We start from the raw sequence: 18,123 nt of genomic DNA, 5'->3' as shown, positions 1-18,123 counted from the left end.
ACATGCTTCCATTTTTCAGCTCCTGATTGAGGGCACTTCAGGTTCCATTCCCATCTACTTACCCAGTATCTTCTCTCTCCACACAGCCCCTCCTGTTCTGGTCCACCTTTGCCCACACAGTCTGTGTCTCTTCTAATCTTGTCCAGCACCTGTTGACTCAGCTGTCCTTAGAGCCAAAACCCGTCTTAGTACTCCAAAGCAAAATAACTCAGTATACCCTTTAGGTGTGCCTTTTGTATGGCCCCATACTTGCTATTAGGGATACTCCCAATGGAGGTCTTGGGGGTAGTCCAGAGTACATGAAAGCCAGCTTATTACCCCCCCCCCACTCAACCCAGCTCTAATTAGATGATGAATTCGAGGACCGGAAGCTCTTATTCACATCTTAATGTCCTAGAGTTCATTAGAGCAGAAGTCCAGATTTGTTGGAGGGAGAAAAAAGACCCAAATGCCACAAGGCAAAGGGCTCAGCTGACCTGGAATCCTGTTGCTTGTCTGTCTTTCTGTCTGCCTGTCTGTCTGCCTGTCTGTCTTGGATCTACTAGGTCATAGAGCTGTTTTCTGTTCACAGAGAACTTGGGCTGCATTATGCAAAGGCAAATACTTCTTAAAATTCCTAAGCTGGTCTTTCCTCTTCCAAAAGGTCAGCTCCGTGGCAGAATTTTTACCTGCACCCCCTCCTGTTCTGTGGAGGTTTGTAGAAGCTTCTAGATGATTCTAAAATTTTACTTCCATAAAGCGGCCCAGTGTTTTCCTCTTGCAGACTGTGGATCTCTTCCACGGTCACCTCTGTTTCCTCTCGCCGTCAGCAGGAAAGGGCTCTGCTGGCGCCAAAGGGTCCCAAACTTTCCAGGCTAATGTTGTCTTGCTCTTAATGAAGATTTATTTGTTTGCTTGGAGCCAGGCTTTCTACATAGTCAAGGCTGGCCCCAAACTCAAAATCCCCCTGTCTCAGTCTCCCAGGCTCAAGTGTGTACCACCATGACCAGCTAAAACTGGGATTTTCTTTTCTTTTCTTTCTTTCTTTCTTTCTTTCTTTCTTTCTTTCTTTTTTTTGAGACAGGGTTTTAGTCCTGGCTATCCTGTAACTTGCTTTGTAGACCAGGCTGGCCTCAAACTCACAGACATCCCCCTGTTTCTGTCTCTCAAGTGGGTCAGGATACCCAGCAAAGCTGAAAATTCTTAATCTGGGCTCCACAAGCAAACGAGGGAGGGGTGGAGGGTGGGCAATGTGAATGCCTTGTGATTAATTGTGGAATGTTTTTTCAGAATAGTTTTTTTTTTTAAACCTATTTTTCTCAGGAGAGCTCATCACTGCCTCTACTTCGCAGCAGGGCCCAGACCTCCCACAACCAGATCAGAATCTTTTAAAATCAGACCAAAGTACATTTACTCCGAGAACCACCACTTCCTTTGTGTCTACCCTGTTCTTCCCTCCTTCCAGCCTTAGCACTGGACACTGGCTGTGTGTTCAGAACCACTTTTTAAACTTTGTGTGGTGTGTATGTGTGTATGTGTGTGCATTTGTGAATGTGTTGCATGTGTGTGTGTGTGTGTATGTTGCATGCCCATGAGTGTGTGCAGCACAAAAGAATAGAGTTCAGAGGAAGATGTCAGACGCTGTTTTTTGTGTCTCTCTCCTTATTTCTCCGAGACAGGGTCGCACACTCGATTAGTGAGGCTGGATGCCCAGTGAGTCCCTGGGATCTGTCCCCTAACGCTGGGGTTACAAACAGGTGCAGCCATGTGCAACATTTTATGTGGGTACTGGGGTTCAAACTCAGGTCCTCATGCTTACGCAACAAGCACGCTCCCTTACACACTGAGCCATCTCCCAGGCCCCCACCACTAGTTTTGAGAAAACAAGTTTTCAGAATCTCATGAAACTTGCCGTTTTCTTTTTCTTTTCAATAATTTATTTTTTATTCACTTAACATCCCAATTGCAGTCCCTCCCCTTCCTCCTCTCCTCCCAGTCCTACCCTTATAACCCCCTCCTTTATTACCCTCCCCACTTCTCCTCAGAGAAACCCCCTTTGGATACTGCCCCACCCTGGGACACAGTTCACTCAGCAGCAAGTGCCTGGATCTGTACCCCAATGTGCCAGCTCTAGACCCTGAACCAAACTTCCTTCTCACTACTAAATCTCTGCAAGCCTCGGTCAAGGGCACTCTGGTACTCAAAGGTCACCTGCCTTCATGAAGTTGCACACAGATGCCAAGTCCTGGCGAGTACAGGGCACCCACAATGGGAGAGGAATCATAGAAAAGCAAGAAAAGTGGTACTGAAGTGTCTGGAGGGTTGGTGGGAAGGCTGAGTCCGACAGCTGCCTGCTCTAGCACCCTGCCCCCACTCCCAGGCCAGCAGTCTGAGCTGCCACCCCAGTTTCCCACTGTGACTTTGGCATAAAGGTTAATCACACCCAGAAAATGCTTATTAGAGACCGCAAATAACCGCTTTACGGAAGCTCCATTTGGTCTTTTGAGGCACAAAGTACAGTCTTCTTTGATGGGACAATTCCATGATTAACCTTTTGAGGAGGGACCTGAGAAGCCACAGGAGGGAAGGAGAGGTGGCCCTGAGGCAGCTAAGGCTACCCCCATCTCCTCAATGTTCCTGAAGAATCAGGAGAGGGATCAGCCTTCCTTTTCAGGATCATCCTAAGAGGTGAGCTCTGGGGCAGATGTGGTCTCCTCGCAGCACTGGGCCCTCTTCCTTCACACTTCTGTTGAGCTCAGAGCACTGTTCTTACTGGGTGACTGAGTGAGTGCCTGGCCCTTGACCTGTAATTTCCTTTTACGTGAAGCAAGAACAAGAAAGTTGGGAGGTGGACTTCCCAGAGACCAAGGAAAGGAGAGCTTCTGGAATGTGAGGCCAGAAGAGCCATTCTCCCCATCCAGTCCCAGAATTCCCCTCAGCCCCTGAAGGCAGGTTTGGTATAACACCCTGAGGCTTCCGCCCCCAACCTCACTGTGTCCGTCACAGCCTGCCCCCTGTGTAAGCATGCATCTGGGAAGGGGTTTCAGCACAAAAGAACGGCCTTTTGTTGTTTATCGTATTTTGCAAGCCCTTGCTAAGCTGGGGTTCTATGTTCATGAAGCCCAAAGCTTAGAATTTGATTTGTAGAAAAATAAAGGAAAAAATTTAGAGACAGAAAGCACCAGGACGATCACACACACACACACACACACACACACACAGACACATACACTCTCATACACACATATACATATGCACACTCACACACACACACTCACACACACACACACACACACTCTCTCATACACACACATACATATGCACACACACACACACACACTCATACACACACAGACACATACACTCTCATACACGCATATACATATGCACACTCACACACACACTCTCTCATACACACACATACATATGCACACACACACACATACACACACACACACACACACACACACACACACACAAAGACAAAGAGTGTAACTGAGTACAGGGCTGGGGCTGCACTGCATGACCATGAGTGTGTCTCTGAGGGAGGGGAGCCTGTGAAGGGGGACATAGTCAGGAAGAGAAACATTCTTGGCCTGGGGAGACCTAAGCTGCCAGAGCGGGAGGACTCAGACCCTAAGCTGAGATGGATCCAGGCGGCTGGGAGAGCCAGCACAGATTTCTGGGCAGCAGACAACTGGATCTTATCAGTGCTATCACTGAGGTGTAGAATCTGAGGCCTGAAGGAAAACCAAAAGCCAGATCTGATACATGAGGCAGATTCATAGGACCTTGCTAGAGACCAAGCTCAGGGGAACATGGGGACCCTGGCTGAAGGACCAGAACAGCCCTGACATCCTAGTGAGGTCAAAGTCCTAGCTCTGCCCCTTGTTTGCTTTTGACATAACTCCCTCGTGCATTCTGGTGTGTGATAACGTGCACATGGGCTTGTGTCTATGGGTGCTCACGAGGAGGTCAGAGGTCAACATCAGTGTCTTCTATCATTTTCACCTTATTTCTTGAGACGGTGTCTCCCATTGGATCTGGAGCTCACTCTGTGAATAGGTGGGGTGGCCAGTGAACCCTGAGGATCTGCTGGTCTCCACCTCCCAGTGCTGGGATTACAAGGGCACATAACCACCCCAGGCTTTCTGACATGGGTGCTAGAGATCTGAACTCAGGTCCTCACGTTTATAGAGCAAGTGCTTTACCCTCTGAGCAGTCTCTCCAGCCCTCCTCCGGCTATTCTGACTGCTTTGATCTGTACCCTGTTTAGGAAGGCGGAGGGGAATAAGCCAAGATGTGAAGTGGGGGGAGCACACGGCTCATAAAGCAGTTTCCGCACCCAGGCTGACTCTCCTGGTGCTCTGGGATGCAGCCATTCAGCTTGCAGAAACAAGACGTGTGCAACTAACACTTCAAGTCTCGTTTCTGCCGCCACAGACACACTCATAGCTGTGAGCTAACTGAATCCGGACAGTGGATTCTGGGGGTCACGAGGGACCCCACAGGTAACTCCGTGGACTCCATGGGGTCACAAGTGTCAAGAAAGGGGGGGTCAGTGTTGGTGGAGACTACATGCTCTACACAGCCCAGCTGAGTTGTGAAGGGAACATCTTTGCTTCTTTTGATCCACAGAGGTACCCAAAAGATGAGTCAGGGCAATACCAGACTAAGGACAGAATGCAACAGTGTCCCATGTCCTTTTTCAGTTTTCCTGCCCTACCCCACTCAATCTTTCTCCCTCACTGTGCCCCACAGGTCTTCCCTAACAATCTCTATTAAAAGTCACAACCTGTCCCTATCTCTAGGCAAAGAGCCCTGTCTCCCCATCCCCCATCCACCCCAGAGTGGGTGAGCAGTGAAAGATTATTCCAGGCAGACAAGAAATAATGTATTGTTGCATTTAATTAGGTTAAATTGCTGTTGTACAGAGAAGAAAAAAAAAAGGAAGGGAAAATCTCCTGCCTACATTCAAGGGGGTGCAGGCCTGGGTGTTCCCCACCTCCAGACTGCCTCCCTGAGTCCTGTGCTCCCATATGCTCTTCCCTATCCCTACCTTTGTTCCTGCTTCACTTCTCTGCCCCCCATGGGGACCTCACAGTGGGACTGACCTGCCCCAGCCCAGCCCCTCTCATTGGATGGTGGAGTTTACACATAACCTTGGAGAGTACAGAGTATGTCTGCTAGGGCTATAAGCTCCTGGGGTAGGGTCTGTGGCCACTTTGATATCCTCAATGAATCATGAAGCATGTGGAAAGAATGAATGAACAAATGAACAGGGTAGATTGACTTTCTCTTTCTACCCCCATGGCCCAAAGGGTCCTGTGATAATTTTCATTATGAATTTCAACCCTTCCCCTCTTTATCTTCCTCTCTTCTTCCTTCTCTTCCTCCCTTTTTCTGTCCTTTCCTTCCTTCCTTCCTTCCTTCCTTCCTTCTTTCATTCCTTCCTTTTTTTCCTTTCCTCCCTTTGGATTTCTGGGACAAGATCTCACTCTAGCCTAGGAACTCATTATGGAGTCTAGACTGGCCATGACTCTCGGCAATCCTGCCTCTGCCTCCTTGTGCTGAGATCACAGGCATGTGCCACTGTGCCCAGCTCCACCAAGACATTTTGGCATCTCCTTATTTCTTCTCTCCTCCTCTCCTGGTGGCATGCATCCCTTCTCTTGCTCTGGTCTCCTGCACAGCATGACTGCCTTGGGTCATCTAGAGAGCTGAGCTTAAGAAAGTCACACCCTGGTCAAGGGAAGTGTAGGACAGGCTTGCTCTGGACAGTGGACAAGTCGCTGCCCAGCCTCAGTTTCCACAAGTGTGAAATGCATAGGACATTTGTTCTTGACATTCCTCTCCTGGCTCCAAGACTCCCAGAAAAGCCCAAATCCAACTCTAACTAGGGGGAGCTCCACAGTGGAACATCTTATTGCCCAGGCCCACTTGTGTAACCTTGAGAAAACCATTGAACCTCTCCCAGTCTTCCTTCCCCCTGCCCCCCGTCTGTAAGTGGGACTAGTATGAATGAAATATCTACACCCAGAAGCTCTTGGAACTATTTGGTTATTCGGCGCATACAGAATGACAAGGGACCAAGGGACTGGCCATCTTTACCACAGTGGGCTTTCTCTATGCTGGGTGCTTCTTCTGTGACCCAGTCTTCCATACCGGAAATGCCCCTGCCTGGTATCCTGCCCATCATCCTCTACCACCAGTCTGTTCCCAAGAGCTGTGGTCACCTATGAAGTGTGTGTGTGTGTGTGTGTGTGTGTGTGTGTGTGCATTCGTGGTGTCACCCTTGATATGGACTAGCTGGGCTTGGGCATGAAGACATGGACTGGTACCTGTTTCTAATCCCCACGATGTTGGCTAATTTTCACTATAGACTGAATTGGGTTAAGAAATACAATGGTGCCTGGCCTACAGAAGAAGTCCCAGGATAGCTAGTCATGTTGCAGAGATATCTTGAAAAACAAAACAAAACAAAAACAACCGTCTGTACCCACAAAGAGAAAGAAACACAACGAGGCATGTCTTCGGATGTCTCTGTGAGGAAATTGCCAGAGAGGTTAAATCTCAATCAGTGAAGAGGAACAACCCAGCCTGAATATAACCTGAATAACCCGGCATCCTGTGGCTTGAAGTCTGACAGTGGATGAAGGTGTGGAGGGAGGAGAAAGCGGGCTGACCGTCTGGCATGCCCCTTTCTCTGCTTCTCGGTCAGGGCCGTAGAGAGAGAGATGCTTCTGCCACTGTGCTTCCTCTTCTGTGGTAGCCTTCTGCTCCCCTGGGCCATGAGCCCAGCCAACCCTTCATCCTTCAGTTGCTTTTCAGTTCTTTGGTCACACTGAGAAGAGCAGTAACTAAAACACCCATCCAGCCTGTCACTCACGTGCTGCCCTAAGTGAGTCTTAGAATTTCTAATGTGTTTCTACACCATCACCAGAAGCAAACTGGGGAAGGAAGGGTTTATTTCATTTTATGTTTGTGCACCATCCAAGAAAGTCAGGGCGGGAACTCAAGCAGAGGCCATGGAGGAGCGAGGCTTGCTGGTGTGCTCCTCATAGCATGCTCGGCCTGCTTTCTTATACAACTCAGAACCACCCACCCAGGGTTGGCATCACCCACCGTGGCTGGGCCCTTTCATATCAGCTGTTATCAAGACAATATCAAGAAAACTTGCATATAGTCCAACCTTTCCAAGGCATTTTCTCCATTAAGATTCCCCCCTTTCTAAAAACTCTAACTCGTATCAAGTTGACGATAAGCTAGCTCGAATGGTGTGACTTGCTGTCTGATAACCCCAGTGACATGATTGTCCAGTGTAGGCCTCTAGCCTCCTTCCTTGCCTTTCTATTTCCTGGTTTTACTAAAGACTTGCCCATTAACAGACTCAGGGATAGTGTTTTTCATTGTGAAATAAATAGGAATAGCCTCCCCCACCCCATAGATTCATAGACTTGAATGCTTGGTCATTAGAGAGTGGCATTACTTGACAGGGATTGTGGCCTTGTTGGAGGAAGTATGTCACTAGGGGTGGGCTTTGGGTTCCAAATGCTCAGGCTAGGGCCATTATTTTTCCTTCTGTTTGGTTCCTGTGGATCAGGATGAAGAATTCTCAACTACTCACCAGCAGTATGTCTGTCTGCATGCCACCATGCTTCCCACCTTGACAACAGACTAAGACTCTGAAAGCAAAATCCAGTGAAATGTTGTCCTTCATAAGAGTTGTCATGGTTGTGGTGTTTTTTCACAGAAATAGAACATTGCCTAAGACACTCATGTAATCTCTACCCATCCCAACCTGGAGACCTTACCACCTCTTCCCTGTGTACAGATGTCAAACTGGTGTGAACAGAGAGTCTTGCTCATGGCTGTTACCCTAGCAACTAGAGGTACTGGGTTGGGAGCTGCTCTCCTGTCCCAGTAAGACAACTTGTTCCCTGACGTCTTCTATAAGGCTAATGCATCCAAATAGGTACCGGTTTCTTTTGCCTCTATGCCTCTAAGTCATAGCTAGAGCTCCAGTATTCTGTAGAAAGAACAGGGAAGCAGAGTCCCTTATGGGACCAGGATGGGGAGACAAGAGTTAGGTAGAACTTAGTTTGATTCTCACAGATGCCTGGACTGGGCTCTAAAACTGCTCTCAGTTTGGAGGACCGGAAGCTATGTGTGAACCCTGACTCCTGATACATTTCCCGGAGGAGGCAGAAGCCAGATCTTAGGACAACTTTGGAGGCATCAGGTGACGTACCCCCACCCTGGGGGACCTTGATCAGCTGCATGGAGGCAAGTGTAAAGTCACCATGCAGTGGCAGAAGTATGTCCTTGGAGGAGAAGCATTTCAGACATTATTTGGGGGATGCTGGGAAGGAAGATGGAGACTTCTTGGCAGTTTGCAAGTGGGTCTATTATAGAAAGCCTAGAACTTCAGCAACTGGATGTTTCGGGTGAGCAGCTGCCTGCCAAGGCCACTCGGGAGCATGAGCTGTCTGCTGCTGGACCAAGGCCCACTGAGCAGAAATGAGGAATAATCATGGGGCAAGCAATGGTCTTGTCTTTGTTTCTCGTTTCCAGGTGATGCGTGGGGGGGAAGAGTGACTGGCACTTAGTAGGTAGAGGCCAGGGGTGATAAACATCCCAGTGTTCAAGGCAGTTCCCATAGCAAAGAACTATTGTCTCAGGCTCAGGGACTATCTGGTTGGCAAAGTGCTTGTCCTGCAGGCATGACGTTCTGAGTCTGGTCTCCAGAATCCACATACAGATGCTGAATGTGATGCTGGGGAGGTGGAGACATACAGAACCCTAAGGATTGATGGCCAACCAGTTTAGCCTAATTGGTGAGCTCCAGACCCAAAAATAATACCTAGGGTTGTCTTCTGGCTGTCATACACACATGTACACACACACACACACACACACACACACACACACACACACCAAACAAACAAATAAACAACGAAACTACTGACACCAAATGCTAGTAATAGTGGCCTTGGCCAGTTCTATATGGCCATATACCTCTATATGAAGGTACTCATCTGTCTGCTCATTAGGAGAAAAAAGGGAGACAATGGAGGTCTTTGGGGGGAAAGGAAAACATACAAGAAAAGAACCTTCTACATCCAGGGAGAAGCTCTGGCTGCTCTCTGTCCATCAAAAGCCTTCTGCCACCGTGAACCAGTCATCCCTGTTTCTACTTCAAGTTGCAATCAGAGAACTGGTCACAAAGATCCTACCTGGGTAGCTATCGCTCCACCCAAACCAGCTCCTCCCAGCTCCTCCTGGGTGGGATGCCACAGAGGGCCAGAAAGATGGTTGGTGTGGCAGAAGCTCAGGGGCAGTCAGCACAGGGCCAGCACCTGTCAGAACACAGTGCTGGACTGGGTACTTTGTCTCTTTTATCTAGACTGAGTCTCAGCCAATAGCAGAAAGAAACACTTTGGACTTTTTGCAGCGCTGGGACCTGCTGACTGTGCTTAGGCTCCCTCAGTGATGAGGGACAGGTTGGCGATTATCTTAGTTCAGGTTTCTGCTGTTAAAGAATAAGAAAGAAGCCAGAGCATGCCGCCAGCCCTCCCTCTCCTGCCAGAGTAACCCACAAGGTTTCCTCCTAGGCTCCACACCGGAGATGTTCTCTAACTCAAGTCCCTAAAGCAGAGCTGAAGAGAAGACACAGGGCACGCTCAATGATCCCAGCACTGAAGGTGGGAATTGTAGCTCCCAGGTGCATCTCAGAGCAGTGCTACTCAAAGGATGCTCAAGACCTGTCTGGGCAGGGCTTTGTCAAGGGCAAACTGTTCCATATCAGTCCACAGTGTGATAAGTCCAAAAATCGAGCTCCACTATTTAGAAACTTGGATGGGAATTTGTCCTTGCTGTGACACCCAAGCAAGTTGTCAATAAACTCATCTCCTTGAACTGGGTCTAGACCGATCCCAGTGTTTGTCAGACCGGCAAGGTGAATCACGGGTGCCGACAAGACCACATGCCAGTCTGCAGAGGACTGGAAAATCCCCGTGGTCTTTCTCCCTGCTGGCTTAGCTGGAGGACAGAGCTCCAACTGCCTCATTATGAAAGGCCTCATTGAAGAGACAGTTTGAGTAACTGCCGAGTTTAGCATGGAGGTGTGGGGGGAACAGAGAAGACAGCAGATACCCAGGAAAGTAGCAGGGCCCCCTATTTGAGCTTTAGTTGTTGCAGCATCTTCTATCAATCCTCACCATTGTTCAGGTAAAGAGTGTACAGAAGCCTAGAGAGACTTTCCAAAGGTCACCCAATCAGGAAGGGACAGAATTGATGCTAACCCCAGGACTCCTGTTCTTTTGGCATTGGGGACAACTTTCCTTGTGACACCAGGGGTACAACGTATTAGCCCTGCCACTCCTGGCCTGGGTCTCACAGCCATGTAGCAGCATTTCTTTCAGACCAGAGGGCACAGCTATCTGCAGAGAAAGGACCCAAGGCCATTCCACCGCCACCCATAAGAAGCTAGGGGCATGCAACATACTCTCAGGACAAGACTGTCTAGAGGAGACAGCAATGCTACTGTTCTGAGACACTTCTGCATTTCCTGGTTCCTCCTGCCTGGTTGCCAGACAGATCAGAATACCTCTGATCCCACCGGGAGGGACAGAAGTGACCCAGGCCTGCTCTGTGACACCCTGTTCTCTTATGTCCCCAGCCTGGGTTCTGGCCTCCCCTTGGTAATATTCCTCCAGAAACCCTCAAGATACAGACCCACCTGTCCATATGCCAGGAGACACAGGGCTGGGACCTCTGAGTGTTATTAAGTGCTCAGCACCAGGATGCAGAGCTATCCTCAAGTACTAGAGAGAAAGGAAAGGCTAGAATGACCAAAGTAGTCGTGCAAGCCAGCTTCCTTCCCATGCCTGCTCAGATCTCATGTTCATGTTCAATACCCTTTCTCCTCTATTACCCAGTGAAGCCTCTCTCTACCGAACTGTTGGTCTTGAAGACAGACTCCTCTATCAACACCAAACTGCCTGCTCCAAGGTAGGCTGTGGACAAGACAGAAGTCTGTATGATCCCAGAAGGACAACATTTGGCTTCTCATCAGCAAAGACCTTCTTGTCTCCGAGGCTGCCTGAGCCTTCCTCTTTCTCCCATCCATGCCCACTGGCTGCCCACCAGCAACGCCCTCATGAGAGAAGGGGGCCATGAGCCAAAAAAGGTCTTCCAGCAACTACTTAGCCTTTGCCAACAGGGCTGAGAAAGCAAGGGACGTCTAAGGGGGAGATTAGCTCCGCCCTTTGTCAGATGACACTCTTGTGCTTGTAACCAGCTCCTGTTCTAGCCATTTACCTGGGCTCACTGCATTTTATCTCTGTGGCTCTGTGTCCTTGCCAGGGACTTTGACCAAAGAAGCTGTTCTCAGTCCTCTGAATGCCCTGACCTCCCAGTGCCTAAAGACTCAACCAAGATTCCTACTACGCCTCCTGACAGCCTTAAATCTCTGCCAGAAGCATCCTACCACCCCGTGGCCACATTACACTCTTGGTTGGTAGGCTGGACACCTCCAGCGCTTATTGTATGTCTCAGACAATTCTTTATCCAAAATGGCCTGAAGAAGCCAAACACAGAAGAATCCAAAGTCAGCTCAAACTCTTTGACCCCAAGCAGTGAAGCGGCTGGACCTGACCATCCAGTTTCTGTCCTGGACTTTGACCTGGGTGCCGTGGCTCCCTACCAGACCAGAGATCGGGATGATAGTGGAGAGGGATGAGGGACATTCAGACCATCTCTGGGCTCCTGTAGTTGCTGTTCCCTGGCCTAACAGACCAGTGTCGGGATTGTCTGTTTCTGCAGCATCTCCGTGTGGTCCGGAATCACATGGTGGATGACGGCCAAGCCGGAGGCATCTCAACAGGTAGCTCTGGGCAAAGGGACCCATGTCCTGGAGCAGAACCCTGACATATCCACTGCACTCGGAAGGAAGGATCTTTCCCAGGCCTGAGGTGAAATTCTGAGAGCCTAGGCTCCCTCTTACCCCATCCTCCTGCCTTTTAATTTCACGGAAGCAGCTCCTACTTCTAAAATAAGAGGTTAATACTCTGCTTCCTGACAGACCCCAAGGAATTTTTTTTTTTCAAAATAATTGCCTGTATCGGGAAGTTAATCACATTGTATCGACCTTCTTGCAAGCGTCTATTTTTACTGACAAATGTTTCCACACGAAGGTGTGGCCTCTGACCTTGAACTCAGCAGTAAGCTAGGGCTTTAGCCTTTCCAAGGGGGTAGGTTCTGGGAGGTAGGGGGTGGGGGAGGTTGAAATGTGAAAAGCACTAGGAATATTCCCTCCTCTCTACTCCTCCTCCTCCTTCTCCTCTTTTAGTTTTTTGTTTGTTTTTGTTTTCAATAGGGTCTCATGTAGCCCAGGCTGGCCTAAAATTCACTATGTAGTCCAGGATGACCAACAACTTCTAATCCTCTTGTTATCACCTAATATTTAGATGGTAGGCACATGCCTGGTTTATACAGAGCTAAGAGTCAGACCTAGGACTCCTTGCATGCTAGGCAAACATTCTACCAAATGAACCACATCCCCACCCCCTTCCCATCCCCTCCTTCACCTCAGACAGCCTTTTTTAGACTGGAGACATTGGCAGGATTTCTCATAGACCACTCTAGTTCATACTTACTAAGGGCAGGCTGTCTGCCTGATCCTTTGGGACTATTTCTTGCCATGCTCAACAATTCAGGAAGTCATGGTTACCCCCTTTTCCCAGTTTTGGGGAGAGTGTGCATATGTGTTGTGCGGTGTGTGTGTGATGTATGTGTTTGCTAGTGTGGATAAAGCAGGGTCATATATGCATGTGTGTGGTTAGGGCGGCCACAGATGTCAGGTATCTTTTCCCTATGACTCTTCGCCATTATTTTATCAGACAGCATCTTTCACGGAAACTGAAAGCTCATTGATTAGGCTGGGCTGGGCTAATGAATAAGCTTCAAGGATCTACTTGTCTTAGAACGCACCCCACCTCTCCTGTGCTGCCTCCTACCTTTAATGCCTTCTCCTGAAAATAGAAAAAGAAAAAAAAGAAGAAGAAAGACAGAAAGAAAAGAAGAAAGAAAGAAGGAAAAGGAAAAAGAAAGGTCAAATTGTGTTATCCACATACTCATTGGAGCATGGTCAAACTCCCCATGGCCGGTCCCTTAAAGAACACTGAATCCCTTACCACCAGCATCCCCACCAGAAGCTGTCAGCTGTGGACAGCTAACCAGCATCCTTATCACAATTTTTAAGAGTTCTCTTTGATGGCTTCCTGTCTAGGTTGTTGTTACTTTGGGAGAACAGGGGTTACTCCCACATGGCATCTGGTGACAGCGTGGACCACAGACAGCCACCTGACCTCTGCATGCCCAAGTTTTTATATGTGGATTCTGGGAACCCAAACCTGCTCTTCCCACTTTCACGGCAGGTACTGTACTGACTGAGCTTCATCTTTCCCATCTCCAGCTTCCTCTTTCCTGTCTTTCAAACCGTGAAGATATCACTCAGAGTGATAACCCTATTTGCTCGGAGCCTCATAGCAGAGCCGGGGTCCACCCACACCTGCTTTCCTGATGTTCCCGTCTCCCAGAAGAAAATGCCTGGTCTAGAGCAAGATGTCTCATGATGAGCCTTTTAAGAGGGCTCTGTGTATACCATACCAGCTTACAAGTATCTCCGATGACTGGGGACCTCTAACACGACTGGGTTATAATTAACAATTCATTATTTGACCAGAAAACAGCAGTCGGTGTCTCCACCTGTCCTTCCGTCCCCGATGGACTCTCATTTCCAGACAGTCCAGAAATGGCAGGACGGAATCTGAGATGGAAGACAGCACCCTCGGCCCTCCTGCCACCCAGAAGGAGGCAGGAAGGGCAGAACCTTGCAGGGTTCACTCAATTTTTCCAGACTCCCTACTGGGCTGCTCCACGCCCCACCCCCAGGTCACTGGGGTGAACTGTAATGGTGCTGGTGGCTTTCTTTTCTCTTTTGTTATAACCATTGGGTCAAAGGTGGGCTTCTGGGGTTTTCTGTATCTGATTCGGCTTCGTTTTCCCCCTTTTCTCCCCCTTTCTGTTGTTTTATGCAAACAGCGTATCTGGTGTTTGCTTTGCTGTTTCATCTTGGGCTCCTCTGTTTTTAGGTGACATCCAAGTCCCACGGGGGCAACAAGGGTTTCTTTATCCCAATGGCATAAGCTAAAAGGAGAAGATGGTGACAATTCCACCCTTATCTTAGTCCCCAGGTATTTGGTAAACATCTACTGTACTCACTGGGTTTCCAGGCCCAGTGGTGAAGGAGAAATATCAGCTCAGGCTAAGGCACAGAGAAGAGCCCTGGTCCCTGCACACTGAGGTCTGCGGAGGAAGAGGAGCAGAACTGGGGGTTCAGTTCCCTGGACCTGTTCTTCTCACATAAGGTTGCAGCCCTAAGGAGCTCATGGGAGCCTCCGAGAGAGGCCAGTGAGTGAGGATAGTCAGCTCCACACTCAGGTACAAAGAAACTGCAGCTCAGAGAGGAAAGTTAACCTACCAGAAATCACACAGCTAGTTAGATGCAGAGCTAACGGCAAAGTCAGGCTTGCTGACTGCCAAGCTGATGACCTACCTGCTTCTCTACTGAAATTCTCAGCCTTGCACCTTGCTCCTCCATGGAGGCCTTACGTCCTCATCTCTAGGACCAGAGTTCAGGCTCTCGCCAAGAACTTGGACATACACAGTGGCTCCAAAGGGCACATTTGACCCTTAAACTATTTCTGTGAGGCTGATTTGCTAGCTGCTGATGCTCCCCAAGGAGTCAAATGTCAGCAAGGGTAAGAAATGGATTTTTCACTTGAGCTCCGGGCCCGTGGCTTGCTTTTTCATGTCTGCGCACACTAAAGAGGAGCTTACGTGCCAGGTTTCTCCCCAGGCTGGATATCAAATCCCACAGTTTGCCCTTGTTTTGGGCCTCCCCTTCCTTATTCTGTTTCAGGTCTGTGGCCAGGTCACTTCCTAACCCACAGACCACAGTCCCACCCTGGTTCAATATTTGTCTTCTATTCTTTCTCAGCGCCTCTAGAAAACTGGACTCCATTATGACTCAAGAAAAGACACGGCCGAAGAGAGGACTACCCGTAGCCACTTATGGGCATTTACAGAAATGGGCAATCTCCCTTTGAATGCTCAAAATGGCACAGGACAGTACTGGGGTTCTGACACAGCAAGGGAGAGGGCTGTCCAATGGTCATGGCAATGCCCAGACCTGTTCTTATAAACAGGACCTGCAGGGACCGTGAGTGATGTCACAGCCATTTGCTCCTCTGGTTTAGACTCTGCTTAATGCTTCTAAATTGCTATAAAACAATAACAGCAGCAATAACAGTAGCGATGAAACTGGCCTCCCTGGAAGTCACTGGACACTCACTGTCCTTTAAGAACACACTTAGGCCTATTTCACCCCACACAGTCACCATCCGGAATCATCTGTCACTAGAACATAGATCTGTCTCTAAGGAGAACAGCTAGTGCGTGGGTCACAGGAAGAGGGACCATTTTTCCTCTGTATACTTATCCACAAACACCACACACACACACACACACACACACACACACACACACACACACTCACACACCTCATCTTCCTTGCACTCTTTCACAACGCTCTATAACAAGTTCAGTGAGAAACCCACACTATGGCCCCCTGAGTGACCCTTTTCCAAGCATGGCTTGTCTGTCAATCATCAGTGAGAGAGCTGGTTCCCTAGATGCACACGTTCACACTGATGAAACTCTCAGGCCCTCAGCTGGTAGGGTTGGAGAGTGAGATTCAAGCCAGAATTTAACAAAACAAAGTCCTAGGCTGGAGTTCTTGGGTTTGAAATCTGTGTGCAGACGCTATGGGCAAGGTCAGGTTCGCTGACTGCCAAGCTCGTGGTGTCCCTTTCTGAACAAAAGGCCTTGATTCTCTATGCCTAGGATATAATTCTTACTTCTTGGACTGTCATGACGACTGCATGACTTAATATTTACGAAGCAACTAGACCAGCCCTGGGAAATGTGTGTGTACCACACAAATGGCACATTCATGGCCTCTCATTCTGCATTTCCTGAGCACACGCTGCATGTATCGGGTGAGGCAAGTCCCCCCAACTCCACTACCCATAGAACAAGAGAAAAAAAGTACCTTTTATCCTAAGAAAATGTGGACATGTTAAACAGGCTAAGAATGGCCCCAGAAAGAACATTTATCGATTTCAATGTAAACTTAATATATATATATATATATATATATATATATATATATATATATCCTCAGCCCAATCTTTTGAGTTTGCTTAAGAGGCTGCATTTCCAACCCCTCTGTGAATTTAGATCATGGCTCAGTAAACACAGGAAGCTTTGGGAAAATACTTCCACTGATGCTATCTATTCAATCTCCAAGAGCTTCCCTACCTTCTTTGAGGAAGATTTTGGTCACCCAAAAATTAATCTCGGGTTCCAGACCTTAGGTTCACTGAGACTCCCTCAGATGTGAAGCAACCTTTGAGTATTTGGAGGGGCGGGGTGTCATGGGAACCTGAGTCGCTGGCGAGCAGAACAGTCTGTCACATTTTAAAAGCGTGGTGGTTTAACTCAAACGCTTTTCGAACAAGTAAAAGCAGCCGGTTTAATAACTGACGGAAAGATCAAAGTCAGTCAATTCGCACTGCTCCTCTCAAATCCACTTAGATCTTTTTGAATGCAGTCGCTTTTGAATGTCCCTGACCACAGTTAACCCGGCTTGTGGCCCAGAAGGTCTAAGTCGGCCCTGAGCGGTCCGGAGACCCAGGTATGGCAATTGGGGCTGCCGGACGACAGTGCCCAGTCCCACTCACCTTCTCCAGCACCGGTGATGAGGTGCTGGTACCCAGTGAGCGCGCGCGCTCCGGGACGCGCCAGCGAAGTGGCGCCTGTCCCTAGGCTGCGGGCCTGGTTGAGAAGCTCCTAGCTCTTCCTGGGCTCTGTCCACCCCCGCGCAGCCCCAGATCGCCCCCGAACTTTATCCAACAGGCGCTGTAAACGCCTCCTGGAGACTTTCCGAAACTCCGGGCCAGCCGAACCGCTTCTCCAGCCCGGTGGCAGGAGCGAGCGCCGCGAGAGAATGCGTTGCGCTCCGGGGCTGTGGCTCCCCGGAGGATCGGCCGGACACTGGGGCGCGCGCACCGTCGCCTCCAGGAGCTGCTAAGTCGATCAAGGGCCGCGACGCGCGGGCCGCATCTACCTCCGGAACCTGAAGCTATCTACGGAGGAAAACCCGCAGGAAAGAGCGCCTAGGACCGGGACAGGGCCGGCTCGGAGGGTGTCCAGCAGGGACAGGAACCCCATCCAAAACCTGAAGGGGACGGCGCTTCAACCCCAAAGATTGCAGCGATTCTTCTTCGCGCAAAGCCCGTTCTTCGAGTGGGCGGACCCCCTCCTCCTCCCGCACCGCAGTGGCTTCACCACCACCCTTTCTTTTTCCACCAGAGTTGTCCCTCTGTCTCCGAAGCCCGGCTTCAAAGGTCCAGGTAGAGAATATCAGGCAGAGCCCCAGACTCCCGGGTGGCACCGGGTTCCCCGACCCTCCCACCCCCGGGCACCCCTGCCTACGCCTGTCCTGCGCTCGTTTGGCCCGGAGCGCCTCTGATCCCGGCAGGTCGGTCTGCTCTTACCTTCACGAGCCGGAGCTGCGGGCGCCGTCCCATCCTCGGGCTCGCTCCGTCAGCGTCCTGGATGCCTGGATTGCTCCGACATCCCAGAGCGGAGGGCGGGCGACTGCGGGCTCCGGTGGGCGGCGGGTCTCCCGGGCCGCTGAGCTGCGCCCAGGCGCCCGGCTTCGCACCCTCCCGCCCCGCCCCGCCCCACCGGCAGGCGCTGGCTCACCCTCCGCGAGCGAGCAAGTCTGGTATCCTTCTCTTGTCTCAGCCCGGCCCGCGGCCACCTCTCTCCTGCCTGGAGCCCGCCTAGCCCAGTCGCCTCCCCCACGGTCCGCCTGCCACTCGCCTCGCCTCCCCGCCCCCTCGCCTCGCGTCCCCTCCTCTTTCTCCCTCCTCTCCCCTCCGGTCCCTCCTCCGCTCCTCGCCCCTTCACTGGCTGCGGGCTCCCGCCTCCTCGGTCCCCAGCCCAACCCCG

At 50.1% G+C, this 18,123-nt stretch overlaps 1 protein-coding gene across 4 annotated transcripts in view; it reads right to left on the bottom strand.

Annotated features, from left to right (window-relative positions):
- CRHR1 (corticotropin releasing hormone receptor 1) overlaps positions 1-17,696 on the bottom strand; it is a gene marked incomplete at both ends in the record, with an annotated part of 39,990 nt that extends 22,294 nt beyond the window's left edge. For all 4 annotated transcript variants that reach the window (XM_080923366.1, XM_080923367.1, XM_080923368.1 and 1 more), the window contains one exon: positions 17,664-17,696. In XM_080923366.1, the coding sequence (XP_080779492.1) occupies positions 17,664-17,696 (33 nt within the window). The remainder of the gene's footprint in view (positions 1-17,663) is intronic.
- Between the last annotated feature and the right edge of the window lie 427 nt (positions 17,697-18,123).

Source organism: Micromys minutus (genome assembly GCF_963924665.1).
Source record: "Micromys minutus genome assembly, chromosome: 10".
Taxonomy (NCBI): Eukaryota; Metazoa; Chordata; class Mammalia; order Rodentia; family Muridae; genus Micromys; species Micromys minutus.
The sequence above is the reverse complement of the archived record's forward strand: the minus strand, read 5'-3'. Positions and strand labels throughout refer to the sequence as shown.